Here is a 26,130-nt window from a genome sequence, read left to right on the forward strand (position 1 = left end):
GGTGCGCTTGAATCTTGCCTGAGAACATTTTGCCATTAGCCGATTCGGCTATATCCAGACTATTTCTCATCTTTGGACTGCGCCGGAATAGGACCCGTGGTTGTCAGTCTAGACAGCACGGCCCTTAACGGTACCTAGGCTCGCACTCGGGACCTGCGAACCCCGAGACGGCCGTTTATTTGAGTGTGATTACAATTGTATTGCCATCAATTAAATGCAGAGGGGCTAGAGAGGTGTTGCACACAGAACCATGAGTCCAGACACTGTGCAGTGGGCACTGCTGTGCCTCTGTGCGCTACTTGGATTTGTTCAAGCCCAGGAAGGAGGTAAGTCAAGAGTATGTGTGTCTGTGTGCCTGTGTCACAAACTGCTCTGCAGGTTGCCCGTTTTGTATTCCGCTTTTTTTATTGTTTCTCTCGATAGTTGCTTCTTTGTTCTCGCTTTGAATTGCATCCGTAAATATAAAGTAGAGTTGTTTGAGTATCAGGGTCAAATCTTGTTAGATACTTAAGTTTTCTTCCTAACTGATCTGCCTGTGCAGTCCGCATTAATTACCATTTTAACCAGATAATTAATGATATTTTCTCTTCTTATAATTGTTTGTTCAGAAACATTTATCAAAGGTATGTGGAGTGTGCTGCTCTGAAAAAACACTGAGTGGTACACGTGTTTATAAAAGGCAAAACTTATCGCAAGTGAACAAATGCAAAATTATTTTGTTTTTTTTGACAGTTTTAATTATTGAAAGATGACGGAATGTGATTCTACCGATTCAAAAAATACGCAAGTTAGCTTTTAATTATGCCATTTGCGAAAGTAAAGTGTGTTTGTCTCTACAGCTTTACACGCCATTGCACCTCTTAGAGTTAAGAATTTTCCTTCCGGTTTTCATTTATCTTTTTTTGTCAAAAAGATAAGTAGGTTTCTATCGCACAGTCAGAATCATGCATGATTTGTTGTATACGTTTATATGAATATCTCTTCCTAAAACGCTTGAGAATGGTCTGTCTTGTTCACATGAGCCGATGTGGGAATAATCCATAGGGTTATTAAAAAATGATAAGAATATTTTACTTTGGTAAAAAGGATTCTTGAATGAGCTATATTATATTTTCTGCACTCACTTCGTGTCATTTTAGTCTGCTTCACAAAAGTTTAAAATAGTTGTTTCGTTCTTAGAACATTTCAATAAAGTAACACTGGTGTTGCATTTTGTACGTTATCATGAGCGTCATTGGTTACATTCTAGACGACAGTCGATGCAAGAATCTCGCCGAAGGCGGGTTCTATCTGCCCGACAAAATGAAGCCGTGCTATAAATGTTTCTGTCATGGCGGGAAAGCGAAATGTCGTGACGTAGAATCGGAGTGCAACTATGACTTCAATTGTGATCCCAGTGACGTCATAGTTCCCTTCCTCGAGTGCTGCCCTGTGTGCAAACAGGAGCTGCAGCGACAGGAAGCGGGTGAGAATACATCAGCTCTCTTGGGGACGGCCGGTCACACTGCACCATATATTATAAATGTAGACATTGCTTTTAAAAAGAACAATTTGTGTTTGGAAATTGCTGTTATGCGCTTCGGAACATACATCGGTCAGAAAAATACCAAAATTTGCCTATTTTTACAGATAGACGGTAAATTGTAAACTGATTTTGAAGTGCAGAAGAATCGCGCCGTCGCCCATCTATGTTTGTGTGTTGCTCTAGAATGTCGGTATGTCACGTGGTCACGTGCTAGCGTTTTCTAAACGCTAGTCACGTGACAATTGGCGTCTGCACGAGCGCTAACCATTATCCGCACCTAGAGTAGCAGACTAACATGTTGGTGTATTCCACGTCTCCTTTCAATTACATGTTACCTGGCACACGTTCTTTTAATTGTACATGTATTATTCACTCTGTCCGTCTTAATAACGTATTGTTTTCAATGTTTGATCGGAGCATTATGTTTAATATTTTTATTATTATCACTACTATAAGTAGTAGTATATGTGTAGCCAACTACATTTATATGTAACGACGTAAAAATATTCATTTTGCATGTTTATGTTCTGGATAATTGTAGCAATGCGAATTAGTGTTGTTACCGATTTGCTGATGCTTAATATGATTGTTACAAATTAAGTTAATTAATGAAATGAAACGTTCTTCTTTTGACATGTGCGTGCCTCTATATAGATATACACATATATAGATATATATGTCTAGTTGAAAATGTGATTTACACATGTAGGTTCGAATGCAATAATACGCTAAACAGTTGTTGTTGTGTGTTCCTAACATTCGTACCAATCAACCCTAACATGTATGTGTCAAATGTGTCGTATGTAAAACTGGACAAGTTTGTAATTTAACTGTAAATGAGCTGTTGCGCAATGTTTTAACGAGTCATGACTCCAATTAATAAAGTAACTTAAATCAAAATAAGCCAGCACCATTCCTGCAAAGTTTGGATAGCGTGGCTTTCACTGTTACAATAAATACAAAAATAAGGATAGAACACTAAAATTATTTCATATGAAATCAAGGTGTAAACAAGAATTGCATCAAGCGGGTATGATATTCAAATACAAAGGCCGACAGTCGGTAATGATTCACTGTTTTAAGAACTTAGAGTTTCACGAGCTCAAGAAACGTTCTGTTGTATTTAATGACTTTATTTAATTTTTTAGTTTTGCAAAATTTACTTTATATTCACGTACACAGTATTTAACATGTCAACATCCAACAATAATTATGCTATCATTTGTCATTCATTTCTAAGATCCGTGTCTCTGACCGCTATATTTGATCAACAAAACTTTGTTTTTGACACAAGTATAAGCATAGTTTGGTGCTTCAAATGACTAATGTGTAAACACTTCTCATGTGTTCTTTACAGTACGTGGCGAAAATGACTTTGAAGAACAACCGGTGGTGAGTGTAAAGTAATCTTTGATAACATTTAAAAGATAATCTGTCAGATGATTTGCTCGATTAATATGTATACAAATAATTGTACAAATAAAAGCTTATTTGGATATTTAATATTGATGTCGAGTTGTTAATTTAAAAATAATCGCGATGGCTGTGACTGCAAATGGACACGTATATGAGTCGTGTTCTGAGAAAACTGGGCATAATGCATGTGCGTAAAGTGTCGTCCCAGATTAGCCTGTGCACAGGCTAATCAGGGACGACACTTTCCGCCTCAATCGGATTTTTGCTAAGAAGAGACTTCATTTAAACAAAAATGTCATAAAGCGGAAAGTGTCGTCCCTGATCAGCCTGTGAGGACTGCACAGGCTAATCTGGGACGACACTTTACGCACATGCATTATGTCCAGTTTCCTCAGAACACGACTCACATGTTTGTCATGAGCTAATTATTGTAAGCATACACTGTTTCAAATAAGTAAAAATAAATTCAATGAATTTTTTCTTTTTCAGGTCCTTGTACCTGTCATGTCTGCTGTAAGTACATGTTATCAATTCAGAAAATAATTCAAAGTGAATAAAAGTGACAAATAAATGTATATATAAATGAAATATAGCATTTATGAAGCAGCACAGATTCAATATTCGATATCAATAATTGTACATATTGCTACCATAGGATTGCGGATTCGAATGTTCAATACATTATCTGCCCTCGCAAAAAAATGCAACATTTGTAATTTTAAAATGTATATATAGTATATGGGTTTGATAATTTTTCGATCCATGTATTCTTTAGTCAGTTTTCTTTGAGATGAATTCAATTATTGAGATGAAGTTGTTACGGTTTTTATATTATCAAAATCTTGCTTAAATTTGAATCCTTGGTGTTAGCGTTATCTTTAGTCAATATGTATGATAAAACGGTTTTTATTAAAACGTGACTACTTTTATAATGTTTTATATTAAGTGCTTAACTGAGTAATGATAAAGCGGTTATTTATAGAAACGGGACTACTATTATAATGTTTTATATTAAGTACTTAATAGATTTATTTCATTATGAAAATTTAAAAAAACAAACTATGGGGGTTATTTCAATTACAATCCTTATACATGTACAATACAATTTGTTAAAATGCTGCTCGACGCTCATAAACATTACTTCAAAAACTATATAACATTTTGCATCATTTATAACAAAATTTTGTGCATGATAGTTTATTACATTGTCTTTATTTTAGGACGAGAAGGCTGGTCCTAATTGGCAGCATGGAAACCAGTTTGGACCACAAATGATGTCCGCTGTAAGTATGGACCAAAAGTGATGTCCGATGTAAATATGGATTATCGGCCACAAATGATGCCCGCTGTAAGTTGGGACCAAATATATAGTCCTCAAGTATCGATAACACATGTTGTCAGCTGAAAATAAGGGCCACAAATGATGCCCGCTGTAAGTTTGGACCAAAAAAATATAGTCCGTTGTAAGTATGGACCACACTTGTTGTCAGCTGTAAATATGGACCACAAATGATGCCCGCTGTAAGTTTGGACCAAAAATATAGTCCACTGTAAGTATGGACCACACATGATGTCAGCTGTAATTATGGGCCACAAATGATGCCCGCTGTAAGTTTGGACCAAAAATATAGTCCGCTGTAAGTATGGACCACACATGATGTCAGCTGTAATTATGGGCCACAAATGATGCCCGCTGTAAGTATGGACCAAAAATATAGTCCGCTGTAAGTATGGACCACACATATTGTCAGCTGTAAGTTCAAGGTCATAACCGCTTTCCAGTGACCACAATTCAACGCACTCTTTGTTATCGCACAAGTGAAAGAACTGTAAGATATATACAGTGTTTCTTATAGGGCATTTAAACGTTATGTATTCTACGAGTTAGCATTATGTTTTTTAATGGGTTTAGTAATGTTTGAGGAAGAACATGTATACCTATTTACAGTACAAACTTTATCTAAGCTTAACACGTGCTTTATTATTGCATTGTATTAGTGTAGTGTAACATAAATTCTGTGGTTACTTCAGGGCGTTCCTGGACCCAGAGGCCCTGCTGGATCCCCAGGTCAGCCGGTAAGTACTCGCCCACAATGTCCGGATAGACTGAAATCTTAGGACTATATTCGTCGCTTGTGCTCAGCTTATTTGTTAGTTTAAACCTTTGAGTGTATACATTAGGATGTCGGATTTATAAAGCAGTTTAAACCTTTGAGTGTATACATTAGGATGTCGGATTTATAAAGCAGTTTAGACCTTTGAGTGTATACATTAGGATGTCGGATTTATAAAGCAGTTTAAACCTTTGAGTGTATACATTAGGATGTCGGATTTATAAAGCAGTGTAGACCTTTGAGTGTATACATTAGGATGTCGGATTTATAAAGCAGTTTAGACCTTTGAGTGTATACATTAGGATGTCGGATTTATAAAGCAGTTTGAGTGTAAACATTAGGATGTCGGATTTATAAAGCAGTTTGAGTGTATACATTAGGATGTCGGATTTATAAAGCAGTTTGAGTGTATACATTAGGATGTCGGATTTATAAAGCAGTTTGAGTGTATACATTAGGATGTCGGATTTATAAAGCAGTTTGAGTGTATACATTAGGATGTCGGATTTATAAAGCAGTTTCGAATGCATATTGCGCATGGATGAAAAAAAAACTAATTCGACAAATATTTATGTTGCTCATTTATGCAACACGGTGAATATATTTACTACAACACCAAAGCCAGCAGGTATAACAGAAAGAATGTTTCACAGTGGTAGAAAATTCTCAATGGTTTAATGAATGTTTATGAGCGACTCTTGTTTACAGGGCCCCCAGGGCTTCCCCGGCCCCCGTGGAGAGACCGGAGAACCCGGACAATCCGTACGTACACTTGTCTGTAATATCTTACCCAATACAACAACGCACGTATCGGCCCTTTTAAAGTAGATCTATCATTATCGAATACGGCGTTGAACGGCGTATCACTTATTCAATTTCTAGAATTACGAGATAATAATTGACATTTATCGAAAATACATCACAAAATTGAAAGAGCGTGCTGTTTCATGCAAAACCGAGTGAAAGCGTCCCCGGAGTGACAATGCTTTCACAGACAAGCAAATAAACTTGTATATTCTTTGTCTTTACATTAAATGTTCATCAAATTTTGTTGAATAACTTTAAATACGAGTATAAATATAATTACACTGTGCAAACCAGAGTACTGTGGCTTTAAGAGAGCAGATGTAACTTTTAGCTCCTCTCCTTCAGGGTCCCGCTGGACCACGTGGACTTCCGGGACCGATCGGACCACCAGGAAATGACGTAAGTGTGACGTCATTATCATTAATATTGGTTGTTATCTCATGAAACAGAAAGATCAATCGTCCAATATCAACAAATATCTGACCCAATTGTAGGCATCTGATAGGTTGGCATGTCTTCAGACAAAAATATTGACAAAAAATAAATGTTCGTTGTGCGTTGTTATGTCTAGTTAAGTTCATGTACGGCTCGTAATTGTGTGCATAACTTAGTAAAGACATCACGATCACATTCCGTTGTATGTTGACAGGGAGACGAAGGCATGACGGGAGAGACCGGACCACCAGGTCCAACAGGCAACCCAGTGAGTAAACATACGGGTGATATGACACAGTGGGTATATAGTTGTTGATAATTATTAAAGGAGATGGAAAATCGCAGCTTTAATATATGGGGTTATTATATAATTAAGGGGGATATGAAGCTCGTTTTAATGGAATCTGAAAGTGTCTTATTTATTGTTTGGTTTTTAATAATAATAGGTTGCAGTGTAGTAGTGCATATTGTGTCCGCTTTGCGATCGGGAGGTAACGTATTCGATCCCCACTGTCGGGGAGCGATCTTTAGATACCCTATAGACACCAAGTACTGGTGTTCCAGGAATCAGATCGTGAGCGTTATAAATAAACCATAGGCGATCTATGCACTCGTGCAAAAACACAGGTTTAAATTAATAGAAATTGAAAGTGCACCGAAAAGTTTTGTTATACGTATTGCAATCTTAAAGATCCTATTTACACTGGTAATGTTACTGTTTCCAGGGTGACGCGGGCCGGCCAGGTATCCCCGGACTGCCCGGACCAAAGGGACACGTTGTAAGTATCTGCCTGTCGCATTCGAATCTTATTGACAGTGAGTTCATTGAAATGAATCAGAGAACTTAGAATATAGATAAATACTTCAAACATGTTTGTTAAAGGTTTCATTACCATTGGATTTGTCATATGCAATTCTTGTGATCCTGGGTGAAAGCTTGAGGTCACAATTCAAGGTCATGTGTCACGAGTATTCATTTCTGCTTTCAATTTGTATATGTTTTACACTATTGTATATTGTATATTCTTCGTTAAAATAGCCCCCCCCCTCCTAAATTAACATATACGTCGGGTTATAATTATGTCACATCCTGTGACATACAGTGTTTCTTTGAACAGATCTACATGTATGTCATGTATACCTGTACTCACTGCTTGATGTTGAAACTAATCACTTTCCACGTTTTATATAAATGTACTACAATTAATTTATACCAGATCTTTACTTAAGAATTATGTTTATGTCAAACTTTACTGGTCCACCTTTTATATTCAGGTATAGACACACTTAAAGTCGTTCAAATGTCAACGGTCCAAACACACCAATTTTATGCGTAATTATAATTTTAATCTTATTGTTCCATTGCTCCAATAACACAAACATCAATAGTGACAAATGGGACTTTTAAATCTCTACAAGTCCTTTTCAAAACATTTTAGTGCGCTACTCCTTACGTCATCTGCTCTTCGTCCAATTGCGTTCAATCGCTTCAGAGTGTAAAAGACGCACGAATCTTCAGTATTTAGTACAAGCGTTGTCCGACAATTTTATGTACACTTCTACTCAGTGAATTAACATGCATTTATCCCACCTCCAGGGAATGCCTGGCAGACCCGGACAACGCGGTGAGGACGGTCGTCCTGGTGACAAGGGAGAGGTGGGTGCAGTCGGAGCCCCTGGCGGTCCCGGCCCCATGGGAGCGGCTGGAGCAATAGGCGAGAGAGGACGCGATGGATCACCCGGAGCACCTGTATGTATTAGACAATTTTTTTTATTGAATTTGCACGTTTTGTTGAATTTAAAATCGAATGTCAATAATAAATGGCATGTGCTGTCTAAATTTTAACCACAAAAATATGTTAATTTGTTTATATTGCTAAACAAGTATATTTATGATATTTTGAAATTAGGGTTTATGTGAACAGATTATTTAGTTATGTTTTCACATTGGTGTTTAAACATTTCTGATTGATGTTGGTTCAAGGGATTGCCCGGTACTGACGGAAAGATTGGCGAGCGTGGAGCCCCGGGCAACATCGGACCCCCAGGTCCTCCTGGCTTCCCTGGTGCATCAGGCGCTAAGGTAAACATACAGTAACCGAAACCTAACACATCGTTGTCATCAGAACTTCTATACTAATTTAAATTCATTATGGATGGTTCGCGTTGAGTTGATAAGACTTTCTGGCTCTAAAAGTGACGAACTTTGTTGGTTTGACATCAATTTCCGCTTCGGTGGCGATTCTCTCCCATAGGGTGATGCTGGACAACCCGGATCACGCGGATCTACTGGTCTCCCAGGACCTGACGGACAGAACGGAAGTCCCGGCCAGCCAGGAGAACCCGGACCACCAGGACCGCCCGGTACAGATGGCGAACCCGGAAGTAAAGGAGACCAGGGCCCCAGCGGACAGCCCGGCGCCACAGGATTCCCCGGACCCCAGGGACCACCCGGACTCTCTGGAACCCCCGGAGCCGCCGGAGCTAAAGGAGAAGCTGTACGTTTTTTATGTTTTGCATTTTGTATTGGTCTATGATTATGCATTGCTATTACAATGCGAAGCTACTTTGTTCACAAATGATCTCGAGGTTAAAAGTAGTATTATTCTTGTATGAACTAAGACTCAATTTGTTCAATGACATATAAATTAGTTTCGTTTGTAATGAAATTTATTAATTCAACATTACTTATAATGGTTTTATGTTTTACATAGGGTAAGGATGGACTACCCGGAGGTGACGGTGAGCCAGGTATGCGTGGAGCCCCAGGAAACTCCGGCGAACGAGGTCTTCCTGGTCTAGCAGGCGCACCCGGAAATAGAGTATGAAACACCTGTCATTACAGTCTTCTAGATTTTCTATTGATCAATAATCGCTAAATCTTAGATTTATTATCAAATTTAATCGGTCCATTGATTGTGTAACGACATTCTACTATACATCAGTATGTACTTGTTTTCAGGGACCCATCGGAGCTTCTGGACCGCCAGGCCCACCCGGTAACCAAGGCGAGCCTGTAAGTTGATGACGTAGTTTAATTACGTATAAATTTATGCCATGAAAACATGTGCCAATCTGTGTTGTGACCATAGTGATGTTGACGAAGCATGGCGAAGAGAATTGAGATCAGTAGCGCGAGGCTTAAAGAAAGCCCCTCACAGAAATTCGTATCCTAATCAAAATAACTGATGACGTAATATTATTACATGCTGTAATACATAACTCTTTACGGTTTCTTGAATGTTTTATATTTACTCAACATTGTTGAACTGACAGCTACAATTTACGTCTCAATAAGTTACATTAATTATTTTGAATCCTTTCCTTCATGACTTCCGTTGACCTTGCAGGGTATGCCAGGCTTGCAGGGAACTCCCGGAGCCCCTGGAAACCCAGGCCCGGCCGGAAAAGACGGCGAGAGGGGACCGGAAGGCGAGCGCGGAGAGCAGGGAGCGCCGGTAGATGCGCAATTGCGTTTTAACGTTTTTATTCTCATATTTATTCATTATATTTTATTTTATTTACGACAATCAATTTATAAACACTATGCGACAAATTTGTAATACACATGTTGTTGTTTGCTGGTTGAAAATGTGTTCTCTAATTGACGGGTTTATACGTCATAAAAACAAATTTATGTTCGCTTTAAATGACAATGTTCTTGTGTTTGCATGAATCTTGTGACACAAACATTCATTTATGTTTAATTTCAGGGAGCAGTAGGCCTGATTGGCCCAGTTGGACCGACCGGCCCCAGGGTATGTATTCGGTACAACCCACATTGTTATTGTGATTAGATTAGTGAATAGCCGTCGTTTTCATATTTGCACTTGTATGCTTGTACCTATTTTTACCTTGAAAAAAAAGCACAATTACATAAGATGAAGTGAACATTAAATGGCAACTCATATGCGTGACTCAACATTTGCAGGGTATTTCTGGGCCCTCTGGATCTGACGGCCGCCCTGGACCTCCTGGACCCCCGGTAATGTCCTTAGCGTAAAAAATATGTCAATTTAAAGGCCATTATGAAAAACGAAATCCTCATAGAGCACTTAAAATACATCTATTGGATGACTTTTTCATACATGTTAACCATTGAAGACGCATGTCAGTTTTATATGTGAAATGTGTACATTTGCGATAATGATGACATTGATATTGATTCTGGTGATTTAGAAGAAAACAATCATGGTGATTGCTGATTCTGATTATTATTTGTGATGATGGTTATAATGCACTATGCAATGATAAGGGTTACAGTAATGGTTGCAGCTGTGGTAAATTTAATTATAAACCGCAATGAATATGTCTATATTCTTTTTAGTAGTTTTTTTACCTGAATAAAGGTTTAAACCCCAACCCTGTTTTTCTTGTTTAGGGACCCGGTGGCGAGAACGGCAAGGACGGTGAACAGGGAATGCAGGGACCCCCGGGTTTGCCCGGAGTTTCCGGTATGCCGGGACCCAAGGGAGATTCTGTAAGTTTGAAAAAAATCTCATGCACTTTAAGTTTTGAAACTGCTGATGTCTAACTCTCGGTAATATAATTCGAAAATAAATCAGCTGAAGCTCATGATTTATGCACAAAACCTGTTTGACTGGGCGCGAATCAATTGTATCTGATGTTATAGAAATAGCCAGTTATTACTTTTACACATCGATGTCCGTGATATTTACGTACACACTGAACAGAACTTATTTCAAACCGATTTAATATTTCCAATGACTCTAGAGTCTGCCTATATATTCCGATATCAATTGCGGCGTTTCTCTATTAAAGGGTCCCTCGGGCAGGACAGGGGAGTCCGGACCACCAGGACCTCAGGGACCACGCGGGGAGCGCGGCTCGCAGGGAGAACCCGGAGAAATCGGACCCCCGGGACCAACAGTGAGTTAAAAAAATGTTTTATGATTATAATTGTTTTTTTGTTGTATAACTATTATGCGTATTCTTTTAATGTTATTGATTGTTTTTTAAATTACCATTGTTATTAATTATATGATGGTATTTGTTTCTGCTGTATCCCATTCTTCTTTTTATTTGTCATATTTTCTTCTTTTTCCTCCGGTTCTTCTCCTCCTCCTCTTTCTTCTTCTTCTTCTTCTTCTTCTTCTTCTTCTTCTTCTTCTTCTTCTTCTTCTTCAACTTCTTCTTCTTCTTCATCTCATTATTATTATAATAGTAATAATAATAATAATAATAATAATTATTATTATTATTATTATTATTATTATTATTATTATTATTATTATTATTATTATTATTATTGTTAAATCTGTTCAGTTAGAAAGCCTTCCTTTACAAATATTAGTTCAAATGTCTTATTATGCCACATAATACGAGTTTATGGTTGCAGGGACCCAGCGGAGAAGTTGGTGAACCAGGCAGACAGGGAGAACAGGGTATCTCGGTGCGTATTACTTTTGGTTTCTTTTCTATTTTACTCAGCTGCGGAATCTCATCTTGACGCGTTGATACCAATGCATTGACAAACTTTGATTTAAAAAAAGCCTTAAAAAGCTGTTTATTACATAATATAAATTATTGAAATGTTAAAGGAAAAGCTTACATTTTGTTAAATGCGTGTCATTTATCTGAACAATGGGCTCATATATATTCAAACCGCTTAAATGTATAAAGCCATTTATAGCAGAAAAACCAAAATATTACCAACTTCCGCCAATGACCACGATTTGCATCACTTTCAGGGCCCCGTGGGACCCCCCGGATCGCCAGGTGAGTCCGGAAGAGCCGGAGAACCCGGCGCAGCTGGACCCTCTGGAGAGCCCGGCACCCCTGGAGAAAGAGTGAGTAGAGGAACTTCACTAGACTAGGTATCATTTAGGGACAGATTACATTAAATATATGTCTATTCTCTCCATTCTTGAAAATATTTGTTTTTGAACAAATGCATTAAAACACTTTGATTGATTAATAATTATAGTTAAGTTTAAATATGTATAATTAATATGTAATTGGCGATTTTTAAGAACTCTTAATTTTTTATTTTCATATTTAGTCTTGACCTTTCATGTATCTATGTATAAACAAGGGAATGAGTAAAGTCCCCCACCTATATCTCAGGGCGAGCCCGGTTTCCCCGGCGAGGGTGGATCCCCGGGACAGCGCGGAGCCCCCGGTGAACGCGGACCCCAGGGTGTTCCCGGCGAGAGCGGACCGGAAGTAAGCACTTACTACATAATTAGGTTTGAGCGACCAAATAGTAAATATGCTTAGCATTTCAATACAGAAAACTACATGTCAACATATTCACTCTCAAGAAGTATTTATGACGAAAATATACTTTTAAAAAGTACACGTCAGAATTTAACTGTCTGTTACATATATGGCTAGCTCGTTTCTGTTGAATGCATTTATGTAAAAGAAATCTACAAATACATTCGTGACGTCTCAGCTTTAAGTTCCTTTAAATCATAGTCGAAACATTGATGAATACATTTTAATAACTATTTGGAAGAATCATCATTTGTTAAGTATATGTGTTCCTTTTTGAGCATCAAAGTTTGTTGTATTGTACGTTTAGGGACCGGATGGACCCGCGGGACCACGCGGTGAGCCCGGAGCTCAGGGACTTGCGGTAAGCCAATGAAATGATGAACATACAGGGATTCAACTACATGCTACGGCTTTTTTTATTGATATATACAATAACAGGTATCCAACGGGCAATCTTATGTGTTACTTTATTTCTCGTGTAGCCCGTGAGTTTGAGCAAATAGATTTTAGTACATTATAGAGCTTATAAACTACTTACAATTCGTACACATTAATGCAAGAAAGCATGTCTATCATACAATCTATACAATTGTGACACGTGTATTCGGGAATATTTTAGGGACTTCCGGGCGAGAGAGGTCTTCCGGGAAGAGAGGGCGGAAAGGGTAGCAGGGTAGGTGTTTCGTGGGAGAAGTTTCTGATATAGTAATCATATGTACCTGTAATATTTTGTTTGTATGGTTTATGTTAATATTGGCAATTACATTAATACTTTTATTGAACGTTTTTTAGCATTAAGTTTCCTCTTTGACCTGTTAAGTTTCGCACGAAGGAAACAACTGTTCACTGAATAGTTTTCATATAGACTTAGCCCCAGGCTTACAAATACTCGCGAGCAGTATGCTATACTTGCAACACTTGTTATACATATGTTATCACATGTCACGTGTTCCTCTGTTATATTCAGGGTGCCCCTGGTCAACGCGGAAACGACGGTATGCCCGGAGAGCCCGGTGGTCTCGGACCTGTCGGAGCACCAGGCCCTTCCGGACCAATGTCGATTATCAAACCGGAAAAGGGTGACCGTGGTGCCTCCGGGGAGCCAGGACCGCCTGGACTCCCGGGTGAGAGTGGTGTGATGGGATTTGCAGGCGAATCCGGCGCCGCTGGACCTCCGGGACCCGGGGTATGAGCTTATGATCTGTTTCGTACTGTCGATAATCTTAAAAATAGGTGCTTTTATTTGTATGATAAAATAATAACATAAGTTATTAATATCCATGTATTATACTGTATATGCGCGTTATTACAGCAGAAATCTGATTATTATTGAACTATTAAATCTTGTTTCATTTAAGGGTCCACCGGGTGAACCAGGCGCCCCCGGAGAGCAAGGAGCACCAGGGACAAGAGTAAGTCAACCATTACATAACCTTTCCACGATCTTGATCATTTTAAAACGATTGCTGAATTAATTGTGAAGAACAGAAACAAATGTGCTTTTTGTTTGATGTTTATTTTTTTTTCAAGTTGTACGCGCATGCGTGTTTTTTCACGAGTATATTTCTCGTTGCTAGGGAGACCGCGGAACTCCAGGATACCCAGGCGAGCAGGGACAGCGTGGTGAACCGGTATGGCGTCTAATGAATATATCTCCGTTGATTTTTATTTTTACTTTTTGTGTACAATATGTGTCAGTTGTATTACAAAACATGTAAAAGTACAACAGTTTCAACAGGAAATTGTCAACGTGCACCATCTGACAAAATCAAATCAATTTATTTTTTTAAAGACGAATAAAAAATAATGTAATGCAATTACCTACAGCAGTTATTTTAAATACTATAAAACTGACCAACAAAGAAAGAATGAGGCCCACACAAGCGTTTCTCCAAACCAATCTTACTACATAACACGCAATTTAGCACATGCTTGATTCAGGGTCCACCCGGAGTTGAGGGCAAAAATGGTGCTCGCGGTCCCCCGGGTTCAATCGGCCTTACCGGAACCCCCGGAACTCCAGGCAGACAAGGACCCCCAGGAAATGACGGAGAACCCGGTGCAACCGGCCCCCAGGGAGCCACTGGCGCTCCAGGACAAATAGTAATGATTAATTGTTCACCTTGTAATCGCAAATACATATACTTTTGAAACGCTGATAAAAAATTCTTTTAACATTATCTTCTCAGAAAATTAGAAAATGCAGGTTTAAAAATATATATTTCATATTAAATATATATTGCTTTTCGGTTCCGAATTTATTATCAGCGTACGAGACATTATGAACATTTCTTTTGTACATATGACAGTCATACACAACGGGACTTTGATTTTAATTACCTGAACCTATATATGTATATTTTAGTTGTTTGTGTATCACTTGACATTTCACAGGGATCTCGCGGAGAAGTAGGACCCCCGGGCCCTCAAGGCAAAGACGGCGGCCCAGGCATCAACGGGCAGGACGGACCACCGGGCGATAGAGGAAATCAGGGCCAACAGGGTCTTACCGGACCCCCGGGCGTCCCAGGCCCTCAAGGCGATAGAGGCGCTCCCGGTTTCCCCGGACAACAGGGAGCGCAGGGCCCACAGGGACCGGCTGGTGAACAGGTAATGGCGTCATTGGTGTTTGACCTTGCAAATTATGTTATGGAATGTAATTTTTATAAATTAACCATGTAAGCAGAGCCGATGGACCGTATCTTTCGGGCACAGAAATATAGGGATAATATCTTTAGTTTTAGTATTACTAGTTTTATTATCGAATTTTTAGTCTCAGCATTCGGGATACCAAGTTCTTCTTAAATCCTTAAGTAAATTTTCTTTTCGGGTTTGTTCAACTCACATTGAGTGTGTCCACATGATTTGGTTATGTGACCAAATATTTTACACAATTGTCAGACATGTTTTGAAGGAGGAAAATTGTGTTATTTTTCGTCGCTGTAGATACATCTAATACTCCAAATAAAACCTTGTGATTGATTAAAAAATTTATTTTTTGCATTCAATCCTCATTTGCGGTTATTTAACGTTTGTTTTCTTTCATAGGGAATGCCAGGAGAGGTTGGGCGACATGGCAGTGACGGCAAACCAGGACTTCCGGGGGCGCCAGGTCCAATGGGACTGCCGGGACCACAGGGAGATCAAGGCCGACCGGTAAATGACGTCACACAAAATGAAACCGATTCAGACGAACAACATAATTGTGGCAGATAGCGTTATTCATATAATATTTAACGCTTATACCAGGCCTTCTATATTAATAAATGTGAACAAAACTATGTATTACCACTTTTGTTTGTTCAAGCGCCTAATATATATGATAAGGTTATGCAACAAAGTGCTTTTATAAAGCACGTAAACAAAAACAATGGATTGACCTACACATTCCTTGCTGTACTTGTATCTAACGGTCGCATTTACACAGGGTGAGGCTGGACAAGATGGACTTCCCGGAGCCCCGGGTCGCACAGGCGACAAGGGTGACTCCGGCCCAGTGGGTCAACCAGGACTTCAAGGTCAGCCCGGCCCAATGGGACCACCGGGTGCTTCCGGACCTCAAGGAGAACGCGGAGAGAGGGGCGAACGAGTGCGTGACTTTTTTCTTTTCTTTTCTTTATTCTTTTCTATTAACTTCATTAGACATGAATTGTATGATACATACTATTTTAATGATACTCAGCACGTAGAGCAGTATTTGAAATTAAGCTGGGAAATTTGTTGGTCAATGTGTTACTGCGAAAAAACATGTCGTGTACATATTTGAAAAAGGACGACAATAGCATGAGCAATTCATTTGTAATAGTTCTGTTTTAACGAGATGTTTATCCATATGTAAATTCAGTGTACAAACATACTTCTTTAGGATTAATAGCTTTCAAATTGTATTCATAGTCATATGATTTTGATCAATCATAGCCATACCATTAGTATCATATTCATATCAATATAATTTGTATCATATTTGTTGGCATAAAATTAATATTATTATATTCATAGACGTACGATTATTATCATATTCATAGAAATTCGCCTATCATTATAAGCATGGAACAACAATAATAATTATCTTAATATCAATACTAATATCATCTTATATTATCATCATAGTATTCTTGCCTTGAATAATGTTGCACTTTTCTAGGGTGAGTCGGGCACACCTGGACCTTTTGGCGCCCCCGGCAGCCAAGGACCTCCAGTATGTAGTACTTTGCACTTCTTAAATTATTGCAACTCCAAATATTTTATATAAGGACGCTTTTCGTTTTTTGTATATGATTAATATTTAAAAAAGAATGAGATGATGTATTCCCATTAGAAGAATTATATCGATGGTCTTGTTATCTTTAAAAACGCAAATCTAAAGCATTCATATCACATCCGGTCTAATAATTAATAATTATAGGTCACACAGTGCATTATGGGATCATATTCTGAATTGGAAAACAATCTAAAAAAAGTCCATACAACTGTAAGCTTTATGGCATTTATATGGGTGGGCAAGGATTTTTGATGGCTTCTTATGTGCATTTAGGGACCAGTGGGTCACAAAGGAGAGAAAGGAGACAATGGCAGAAACGGAGCAAAGGGAGACAAGGGTTGGGCTGGTATTCCCGGTCCACAAGGACCACCAGGACCATCGGTACGTATGTTCGGAAACAGGTGTTAAAATACTAGAAATTATCTGAGGAATTAGAGTCTAAATGATTAATTGCTATTAAATTGTAGACAAACGTACAGAAATCGTTCAAAGTAGTTCATATCGTTTTCCTTTGGTCTTGTTAATAAGACTCCAACAATATTAGCAAGAGAGAATTTCTTGTTGGTATCAACTAATATGTAATAACACATTGCAATATAAACGGACAACTGTTATCATAAACCTGACAAAAGCTGACTAGGGTCAACGCCTTTAAGTGGCCAGAGTTATGCATTTGCTGTTTAAATCATTTTAGTAACATTGTTTGCGTTACTCTAACCATGTTATGCTCAACTGTGCAACTTTGCCAATTACATTTTTTTTCAATTTAAGCTAACTTCGCTTAAAAATAAGGGTTTCGAGCATGCATAGATCTGTAACTTGTTTGTGTACCAAAAGACATGATTTTAATCCAATGTTGTTCTTTGACAGGGCCCGAACGGCGAGTCTGGAAAACAAGGCCCCAGCGGACCCCCTGGCCCTCAGGTAACCTAGCTACTAATGTACATGGAATAGCGGACCTCCTGGTCCTCAGGTAACCTAGCTACTAATGTACATGGAATAGCGGACCGCCTGGTCCTCAGGTAACCTAGCTACTAATGTACATGGAATAGCAAACCGCCTGGTCCTCAGGTAACCTAGCTACTTATCTACATGGAATAGCGGACCGCCTGGTCATCAGGTAACCTAGCTACTAATGTACATGAAAGAGCGGACCGCCTGGTCCTCAGGTAATCTAGCTACTAATTTACATGGAGTAGCGGACCGCCTGGTCCTCAGGTAACCTAGCTACTAATGTACATGGAATAGCGGACCGCCTGGTCCTCAGGTAACCTATCTACTAATGTACATGGAATAGCGGACCGCCTGGTCCTCAGGTAACCTAGCTACTAATGTACATGGAATAGCGACCTCCTGGTCCTCACGTAACCTAGCTACTTATGTACATGGAATAGCGGACCGCCCGGTCCTCAGGTAACCTAGCTACTAATGAACATGGAATAGCGGACCGCCTGGTTCTCAGGCAACCTAGCTACTAATGTACATGGAATAGCGAACCGCCTGGTCCTCAGGTAACCTAGCTACTAATGTACATGGAATAGCGGACCTCCTGGTCCTCAGGTAGTCTAGCTACTAATGTACATGGAATTCGGTTACAAACAAGGTTACCTCGCATCAAACAAACTCGACTTATTTTATACAGCAATAGATATACAAATTATCGTTTATTTTCATCCTGAAGGGAGCAAAAAAAATACCAACATTTCAGCAATAAAGCAAAGCATTGTAAATTTTAATATTTGCTAAACAAGTTCTTCTACGAAGAACAAGAAATGTGGCAATGGAGCAACACATTCACACTGGCACAAGATAACAACAGATGCCAAATGAAATGCAGTCAATGTTTTGCAGCATTAATACCAAGAATGCGATGTATATCTAGACTCAATTTTTATTAGAAGTAAAATCATCTATAATACAAAACGGCCATATGTTCTTTTGACTTATTACTCATGCACAGACGAAGCCGAATTGTTTTTGTTCCTAATTAATTAATTAATTGTTAAGGTATTTTCCTACAGGGTCAATCTGGATCACGTGGTAACAACGGCAAGGACGGTCCACAGGGTCCAGTCGGTGCCCCGGGTCTCAGCGTGAGTACAACACAGTATTTTATTTGATTTGCCCTTTATTAGCTTTATATATAAAGGACGAGATGTGATGCAAAGCGAAATTATGTTTATATGTAAACATAGATGTGTCTTCATCTTTAGTTTGATTGTACTATATTTGCAAATAGGCAAGTTGCCGTTTCAGATATACTATTTGGTACGTACACACTAAAGACTGTATCCTAGGTGCGAATATAATGTATTTTAGGGACCACGCGGTGCCCAGGGTAACGACGGACCTCAGGGACAGCCCGGACCCCCGGGACCCCCAGGACCTCCAGGACCTCCGGTATGTAAGATGCAGCGTATTGCAAAATCTCTACAATATAAGCCGCTTTCTGAAAAAAGTGGGCCTAATGCACGTGCGTAAAATGTCTTCGCGATTAGCTTGTGCAGTCCGCACAGGCAAATCGGGGAGGACACTTTCCGCCTTAACAGGGTTTTTGCTAAGAAGAGACGAACGAAACCATAAATGCGGAAAGTTTCTAACATATTAGCTTGTGCGGACTTCACGGGCTAGTATGGGGCGACACTTTACGCACATGCAGCCCAGTTTTAACAAAAACTCTACAGTATGTCGATACCTTAAGCCCGTGTTCATATGTTTTTATAGTCATCTCTATAAAGTAGAAAGCAGAAGCCGATTATGATTCCTTGGATTGATTCATTAATTAGAAACATTTCTCAAACTACTAGTATTTAAGTCGCTATAGGGTAGTTGAGTGGTTCGTTTCTTATAACGCAGACAAATTTCGGTACATGTATTGTCAATTACTTAATAAAGGTGACAAAATTTCGCATTCAGCGGCATTAAATAATTATAATGTTTTCACATTAATTCATTCGAGGGCCGCTTAATTGATAACCTTTCACGTTGGTGACTGAAGGGGAACAAAAACCTTTGATATACGCATTATCAGCTGTACATGGGTGCATTTTAAAAGTTAACTTTGGTTGAATTCGGCTTTTAATTTTTAGAATATGCAATGAACTTATTTCAACTACACGCCGTAGTTGGCCTCACTGTTCGCTTTGAGCCTTTTGTTGCTGTTGTTGTTGCAGCTGCTATTCAGTTGTTCAATAGTTGTTTCCGTTGTTTTAGTCTTATGGACCCACCTACTACCCTCAGCAGGCACAGGTACAACAGTACAAGGGACCCGCCTCCTGGGAAAACGGATACCAGGTAATTAACACGCTGCCACTTCCTGTAGGCGTGAGCATGTACATCGTTGAGTCTGTCTAAAATGGCTAAGGGTAAAGCAAACGCTTTTGTTTGCTTTATATGATATGCTCGTAAAATGTTCAAAATATTTCTTTTACTGGAATGATTGAATACTTTCTTGTGGTTTTGTGGTATATCTGTGAGCATTATTTCATGCTAGACATGCTATGTGTACGTGTTTCATATGATTTCTATTGAGTTTCAGTACGACCAGCCACAGATGGATGTTCTTCCTGATCCCGTGAGTAGCAGATAGTTCTTACATATATGCACGTGTTCATGCAGTACATGCAAGAAAAACAATTTAACAAATTGTTAAGGGAAAATTGTTGTCGAGTAGAAATGTCAATTAACAATCTTAAGTAAAAAAACGCATCGTGTTTGCCTTTATTTGTAATAATGGTATTTCTTATAGCGATGCAATATTTTAATCAATCGAATGTAACACATTTGCATATGAATTTTGCAATCAAAGACTCGGCACTGTCATATATTAAACAAGGGTATGCAATGAAACATGAGCCTTGTTCTGCGAAAACTGGGCTTAATGCATGTGCGTAAAGGGTCATCCCAGATAAGCCTGTGTATTCCGCCTTAACTTGATTTTCGGTAAGGAGGGACTTCCTTGAAACTAAAAATACCATACATGCGGAAGGTGTCGTCCCTGATTAGCCTGTGCGGACTGCATAGGCTAATCTGGGACGACACTTTACGGACATGCATTAAGCCCCGTGTTCTCTGAGCTAGGCTTATATATTTCACCTACATTATAGTCGCATTATCATTATTCCCTTCTAATGTCGTGGATAGGACGATGACGTTCTGGTCAACCTAAACTACGTCCTTCACGCCGTCGACTCCATGAGACGCCCTCTCGGCACGCGCTTCTCTCCCGGCAGGTCGTGTGACCACATCCGCAGGTTCAGCATCAACCCGCTCAAGAATGGTAAACCTTTTACAGCACCTATTACTAGTATGCCTTGTTTGTGTTTTACGAGGCAAAATTATTTATGTTTTTGCTGACACATCTACCTTAATCACGAAAAAGGAAATACCGGGGTACCATTTGAGCAACTAACTGAAATACAGATTTACAATTCTAAGAATGCGTTCAACCTTTTACTTATGTTAAGAGTTACACAATTCAGAAGCTTTATATGTATTGAAAAGTGTTATTGGAATTGAGCATTCAAGCAGTATTGTGAAACGTGCATTCAAAGCTTATCCATTGAGATCAGTGGCGTGCACGTGAACAGACATCTTAGCACCTTGGCTAACAGAAACTTGTTTTTCTCGACGAAGATTTTTATGAGTTTATTTCTTCACTTCCCCTAGGTCGCTACTTTGTTGATCCCAGCATGGGAGCGTTCGAGCCAGTGGAGGTCTACTGTAGATTCCACCAGTCGTACGCTGAGACCTGTGTTGAGCCTAAGCAACAGGTGCGGCACTTTGTTCTTCCTACGAACATTACATATGAGCATCGGTCCGGAAAAACGGGGCTAAATGCATGTGTGCAAAGTGTCGTCCCTTGTTAGCCTGTGCGGAATGCACGGACTTCTTTAGGACGACACTTTTAACATATGCATTAAACCCCGTTTTCTCAGAGCGAGGCTAATATGCTTTAATTTCAAATATGCCATATATATATGTTCGAAAAATAAATTATATCGTTGAGGTGACGCGCGTTACTATTGCAGTATATAATTAATATATTATTATACGCATGAGTATGAATTAAAATATTCACGTAGAAAGAGCTCATTCGTATATACAATTTTGTTGTCAAGAAAAGCAAAGGACTTTTCGGTAAATGAACAAGAAAAAAAATACGTAATTTGCTATTAGAAACTGTGTTTGTTTATATATGTTTAACAAAAGGCATGACGTAGTCAGCCTTGATGAAAATCTTTAATTGATTGATTGATTGATTGATTGATTGATTGATTGATTGATTGATTGATTGATTGATTGATTGATTGATTGATTGATTGATTGATTGATTGATTGATTTATTGTCTTTATGCCTTCCTCACAGTTCAAGGAGGGCAGGTGGTTCAAGAAGCCGATGACGTCAGTCTGGTTCGCCGAGCACGTGAACGGAAATGAGGTATAGTTGTGAGATTTACGATTTGCCGCAAGAATCTTATATGAACACTGCAATTTAATGTTATTTTCATTTTTCAGTGTAACCGCTAATTTATTTTAAGTTATCATGTTTATATTGTTTTGTATTCACAATCATATAAGTTGAAACCCAATCATAAAATACATACATATGAGTAGTAGTCGAGAGTTTAGCGTCAATAGTGCAGCAGAGGCATTCTAAAACGAGCATTAATGGAAAACGCTCACGGAAACGATGCAGTCAAGCTATGATTTTTTTAAAGATAATTTAAATAATAGTAATCTATATCGCATATCGTTTTGCTTTTTTCCAAATGATGACCATATGTGCACTTTCGTTTCCGTAGATCCAATACAACATCCGGTCAAGCCAGCTGACATTGCTGCAGCAGCAGAGCGACATGGCGACGCAGACGCTCTCCTTCCGTTGCCTGAACCTGCAGACGAGCGGCTACCAGCTTCTTCCCAACGACGAAAACACGCAATTCATCGACACTTCCTCAACGCGCTACCTTAGCTCGACCAGAATCGAGAAGAGCGAGGGATGCGAGGTGAGTGTATGCTTTAATGCATTTGATTAAAGTGTCGTCCCAGATTAGCCTGTGCAGTCAACGCAGGCTTATCTGGAACAATACTTTCCACGTTTATGATTTGTTCGTTTACAATTAGTCCTTACTAAACGAAATTTCAGTCTAGGCGGAAAGTGTTGTCTCTGATTTGCCTGTGTGGACTACACAGGCTTATCTGGGATGGTACTTAACGCACATGCATTAAGCCCCCTTTTCATATAGCTCACACAAATATTCTTAGCCTATGTAAGACAACCCCTTGGTGTACTTAAAGTACCTTAAGTGAGTGTGTTAATAATAAATGAACTACTGTTAATAGTGTTATACATCAAAACAATTATTTATTAAAGAATGTATTTTTTCAGTTTATGAAGTAGCTCCGCGCCTCAAATGCATAATTTAAGGACCAGGAGTTTGTCCCTGTAGTCTTACTTAATTCAGATGAGTTACTCGTTGAGGTAGAGACAAATATTAGCTTAGTTATACCTTTAAAACAGTACATCTTCAGTGAAACGCCTACATTATTTGCATATGTATTCCTCTCTCCAGATAAACAACCAATGGGGAAAATCCAGCTACACGATCCGCACGAAGCGACCTGCGGTACTTCCGATCACCGACGTCCTCTTGTACGACGTTGGAGCCGAGAACCAGCAAATTGGCCTCACAGTTGGCGAGGTGTGTTTCCGACCAGAAGTTTAACTTCCGGAGCGACGTTCAGCTTTCTTAGGGATTTCTGTGCAATGATTTTCCTATAAAATATCTATAAAAAACATACCCTAACCATCCTTATTCCCCGACCCCACCCCAAGTTGCGAAAAGGCAATAATAGTCACGGTACATTGACTTGTTTACGAATGTGCTAAACAAAAAATTCTCTAAATTCTTATAACGCATTTTCCCTTAAAATTTGATATGCTTATTTTTTTAATGCAATTTTTATGTTTAAAAATGTTTTGCAAAGCGATTGTATTTGATGGAACTATTTTTAATTTTAGAATTGTTGTAAACAATGATATGTTGTTATCAAACTTTATTACGGGCACAGTATGCATAATGATTGAATATGCCCAAGGCAAATATCAAATTGCATTGCTTACACCTGCATAGATCTCTGTATTTGCAGAAACGTTTTTTTCTCAGGTAATAACATGTATTTCCTTTACACAATTATCGATGTAACGGTATTCTTGAACATCATGACGTCATCCTGACGTTTATTTATTGCAGTGTACAATAAACGACGTCGTTTTTGACGTCAATTTTTATAAAAGATGAATGGTAGATGCTTCGTGAAAAATCATAATTTGGTTCGTTTTGTGACGAATTTTCAATTGGTAGTCATTCCGGATTATCATGGCAATTGTGTCTGGTTTTGGCTATATTTTGAAAATTCAAACACATTCACTTATATATGTTGAACATACAAACACATTCACGTATATTTTGAACATTCAAACACACACACTTATATCGGAAATGGGCAGAATTCAATCTTGATCACAGAGCACGCAATCATGGCATTAAACATCGTCTTCATGCTCAATTATGTTGTTTAATCACGATGGTTTGGTAGATGTTTCACGCTGATTATTTCATATATTTATGTATATATTTAGATATGTGCATTTTTCTCATCCCTGTCATGTTCCGTCCATTTACATGTTCACGTCATATATCGGATTTTCATTTTTGCTGTGTATACCAGTACACAGTGTGTACGCTATTGTACACTGTTGTTGCTTTTAATGCACGTAAATCTACACAAAATTTCATTTTGACCACGTGTTTGGAAAATTATGTTTAGAACAATGTCGACGTTTCAAGTTTGCTTGTCTTCAGCATCCAGGTCAAATAAGCGCCAGCAGTTTAATTTAGTTTCACACGGTTCATGTTGGATTTTTTTCTTGTAGGGACATTCTTATCTTTTAAATTGATTTGAAGTCAGCTATTTATGTTTACTTATCTAACGAGATTTCAAAATGAACATCTTGAGGGAATCCGTTTCAAAACACCACAAGGCTCAACTATCTTAATAGATAATTATCTTAATGTTCGCTATTTTAACGACATTAATCTTTCCACGTGCCTGATTCTGAGAAACCGTGACGTACCACATGGGTCCCGCGTGATAGAAATTCTAGGCAGAGCTGATTTAATTTGGTAGTTTATGCTGGATTGCATTTTACGGGGCGTCTGGACATTAATTCTAAATCTCATTATCTAGGCTCAGATCCCCTCAGCAGCAATTTGTAATTTTCCTCAGGATGTTATCAACGTGTTCCTTAGTCGTTTATATTTCAACAACGTTATGCGATTGTGATGTGCTGACACTGTAATTTTGTGTTCAAGAGCATTTAATAACGCCTGATAAATAACCTCATTATCATTATGTACCTGGGCGCCAAATAGATTTGATGGCTTTGGGCGATCTGGGTAACACGTTGTGACTGGTCTCATTCTCAAATTGGAGTCATTCCCTTAATGACGGTGCTATATTCGATTATGGAGCGATGGATCTGAAACTGTGATGATAAGGTGCTTAAGTTCTTGTGATATTTGATTATTATGTCTAATGCTTGTACTTTGTTTACAATCCCACAATGCTACATTTTTTTTATATCCGAAAATGAAAAGTTATTTTAATTTAAAGAAACACAAACATAGATTAAGGTTTTTTGTTACATTCTGTACTTATTCTATTTTTTTTTAAAGAAAGTAAAGCGTCTCAATGTTAATGTATTTTGTTTGTTTCTGTTTTGGAAGTCTTTTAGTGCAAGCCTTCGCCTCATTCTAGGTTGTTTTATTATGCTGCATTACATTTGTTTTAGTTTTGTTATTGAATGTATGAATGTGTCAAAGTGCGGAGTTTTTGTGTCAGCTGATATAAAAACAATGAAAAAAAAACATGGCTTTGTTGTCTTTTGCATTCTTGATATTCTGTATAAGTAGTGTAGCAGTGTGTTTTTTGTTTGTCTACAAATTACAAGTATTGATGATGATGATGATGATGATAATGAGGAAGATTATGATGATGATGATGATGATGATGATGATGAGGAGGAGGAGGAGGAGGAGGAGGAGGAGGATGATGATGAGGATGATGATGAGGATGATGATGATGATGATGATGATGATGATGATGGGGAAGATCGCGTCGACGATTTTAATACTCATGCCGATGATTATTACGATTGTGATAATGACAACAACGACGATGACCCTTACAATACTGATGATGAATATGCTAACTTTAACGAAAATCTGCTGATTGTGCTGATGATGGTGATTATGACGATTACTCTT

General features: G+C 38.6%; 1 protein-coding gene across 2 annotated transcripts; it reads left to right on the forward strand.

The window, feature by feature from the left end:
• On the forward strand, positions 1-25,227 carry LOC127859912 (collagen alpha-1(I) chain-like). Of its 2 annotated transcripts, XM_052397511.1 has the most exons (44): positions 1-326; positions 1,250-1,465; positions 2,883-2,917; positions 3,431-3,454; positions 4,162-4,224; positions 4,973-5,017; positions 5,764-5,817; positions 6,208-6,261; positions 6,512-6,565; positions 7,023-7,076; positions 7,895-8,047; positions 8,282-8,380; positions 8,553-8,795; positions 9,012-9,119; positions 9,260-9,313; positions 9,648-9,755; positions 10,011-10,055; positions 10,229-10,282; positions 10,679-10,777; positions 11,080-11,187; positions 11,657-11,710; positions 12,009-12,107; positions 12,385-12,483; positions 12,845-12,898; positions 13,157-13,210; positions 13,505-13,723; positions 13,896-13,949; positions 14,115-14,168; positions 14,479-14,640; positions 14,932-15,147; positions 15,586-15,693; positions 15,965-16,126; positions 16,682-16,735; positions 17,072-17,179; positions 17,669-17,722; positions 18,820-18,891; positions 19,118-19,198; positions 20,012-20,092; positions 20,337-20,372; positions 20,942-21,077; positions 21,467-21,570; positions 22,167-22,238; positions 22,603-22,806; positions 23,374-25,227. In XM_052397511.1, exons 1-44 carry the CDS (start codon positions 251-253, stop codon positions 23,524-23,526), a joined length of 4,236 nt encoding a protein of 1,411 aa, XP_052253471.1. In that variant the 5' UTR covers positions 1-250; the 3' UTR covers positions 23,527-25,227. The 2 variants fall into 2 exon arrangements, with proteins under 2 accessions (XP_052253471.1, XP_052253472.1); XM_052397512.1 differs by lacking the exon at positions 1,250-1,465 and having other exon boundaries at positions 8-326.
• Positions 25,228-26,130: the final 903 nt, after the last annotated feature.

This window comes from Dreissena polymorpha, chromosome 15 (assembly GCF_020536995.1).
Source record: "Dreissena polymorpha isolate Duluth1 chromosome 15, UMN_Dpol_1.0, whole genome shotgun sequence".
NCBI classification, from domain to species: domain Eukaryota; kingdom Metazoa; phylum Mollusca; class Bivalvia; order Myida; family Dreissenidae; genus Dreissena; species Dreissena polymorpha.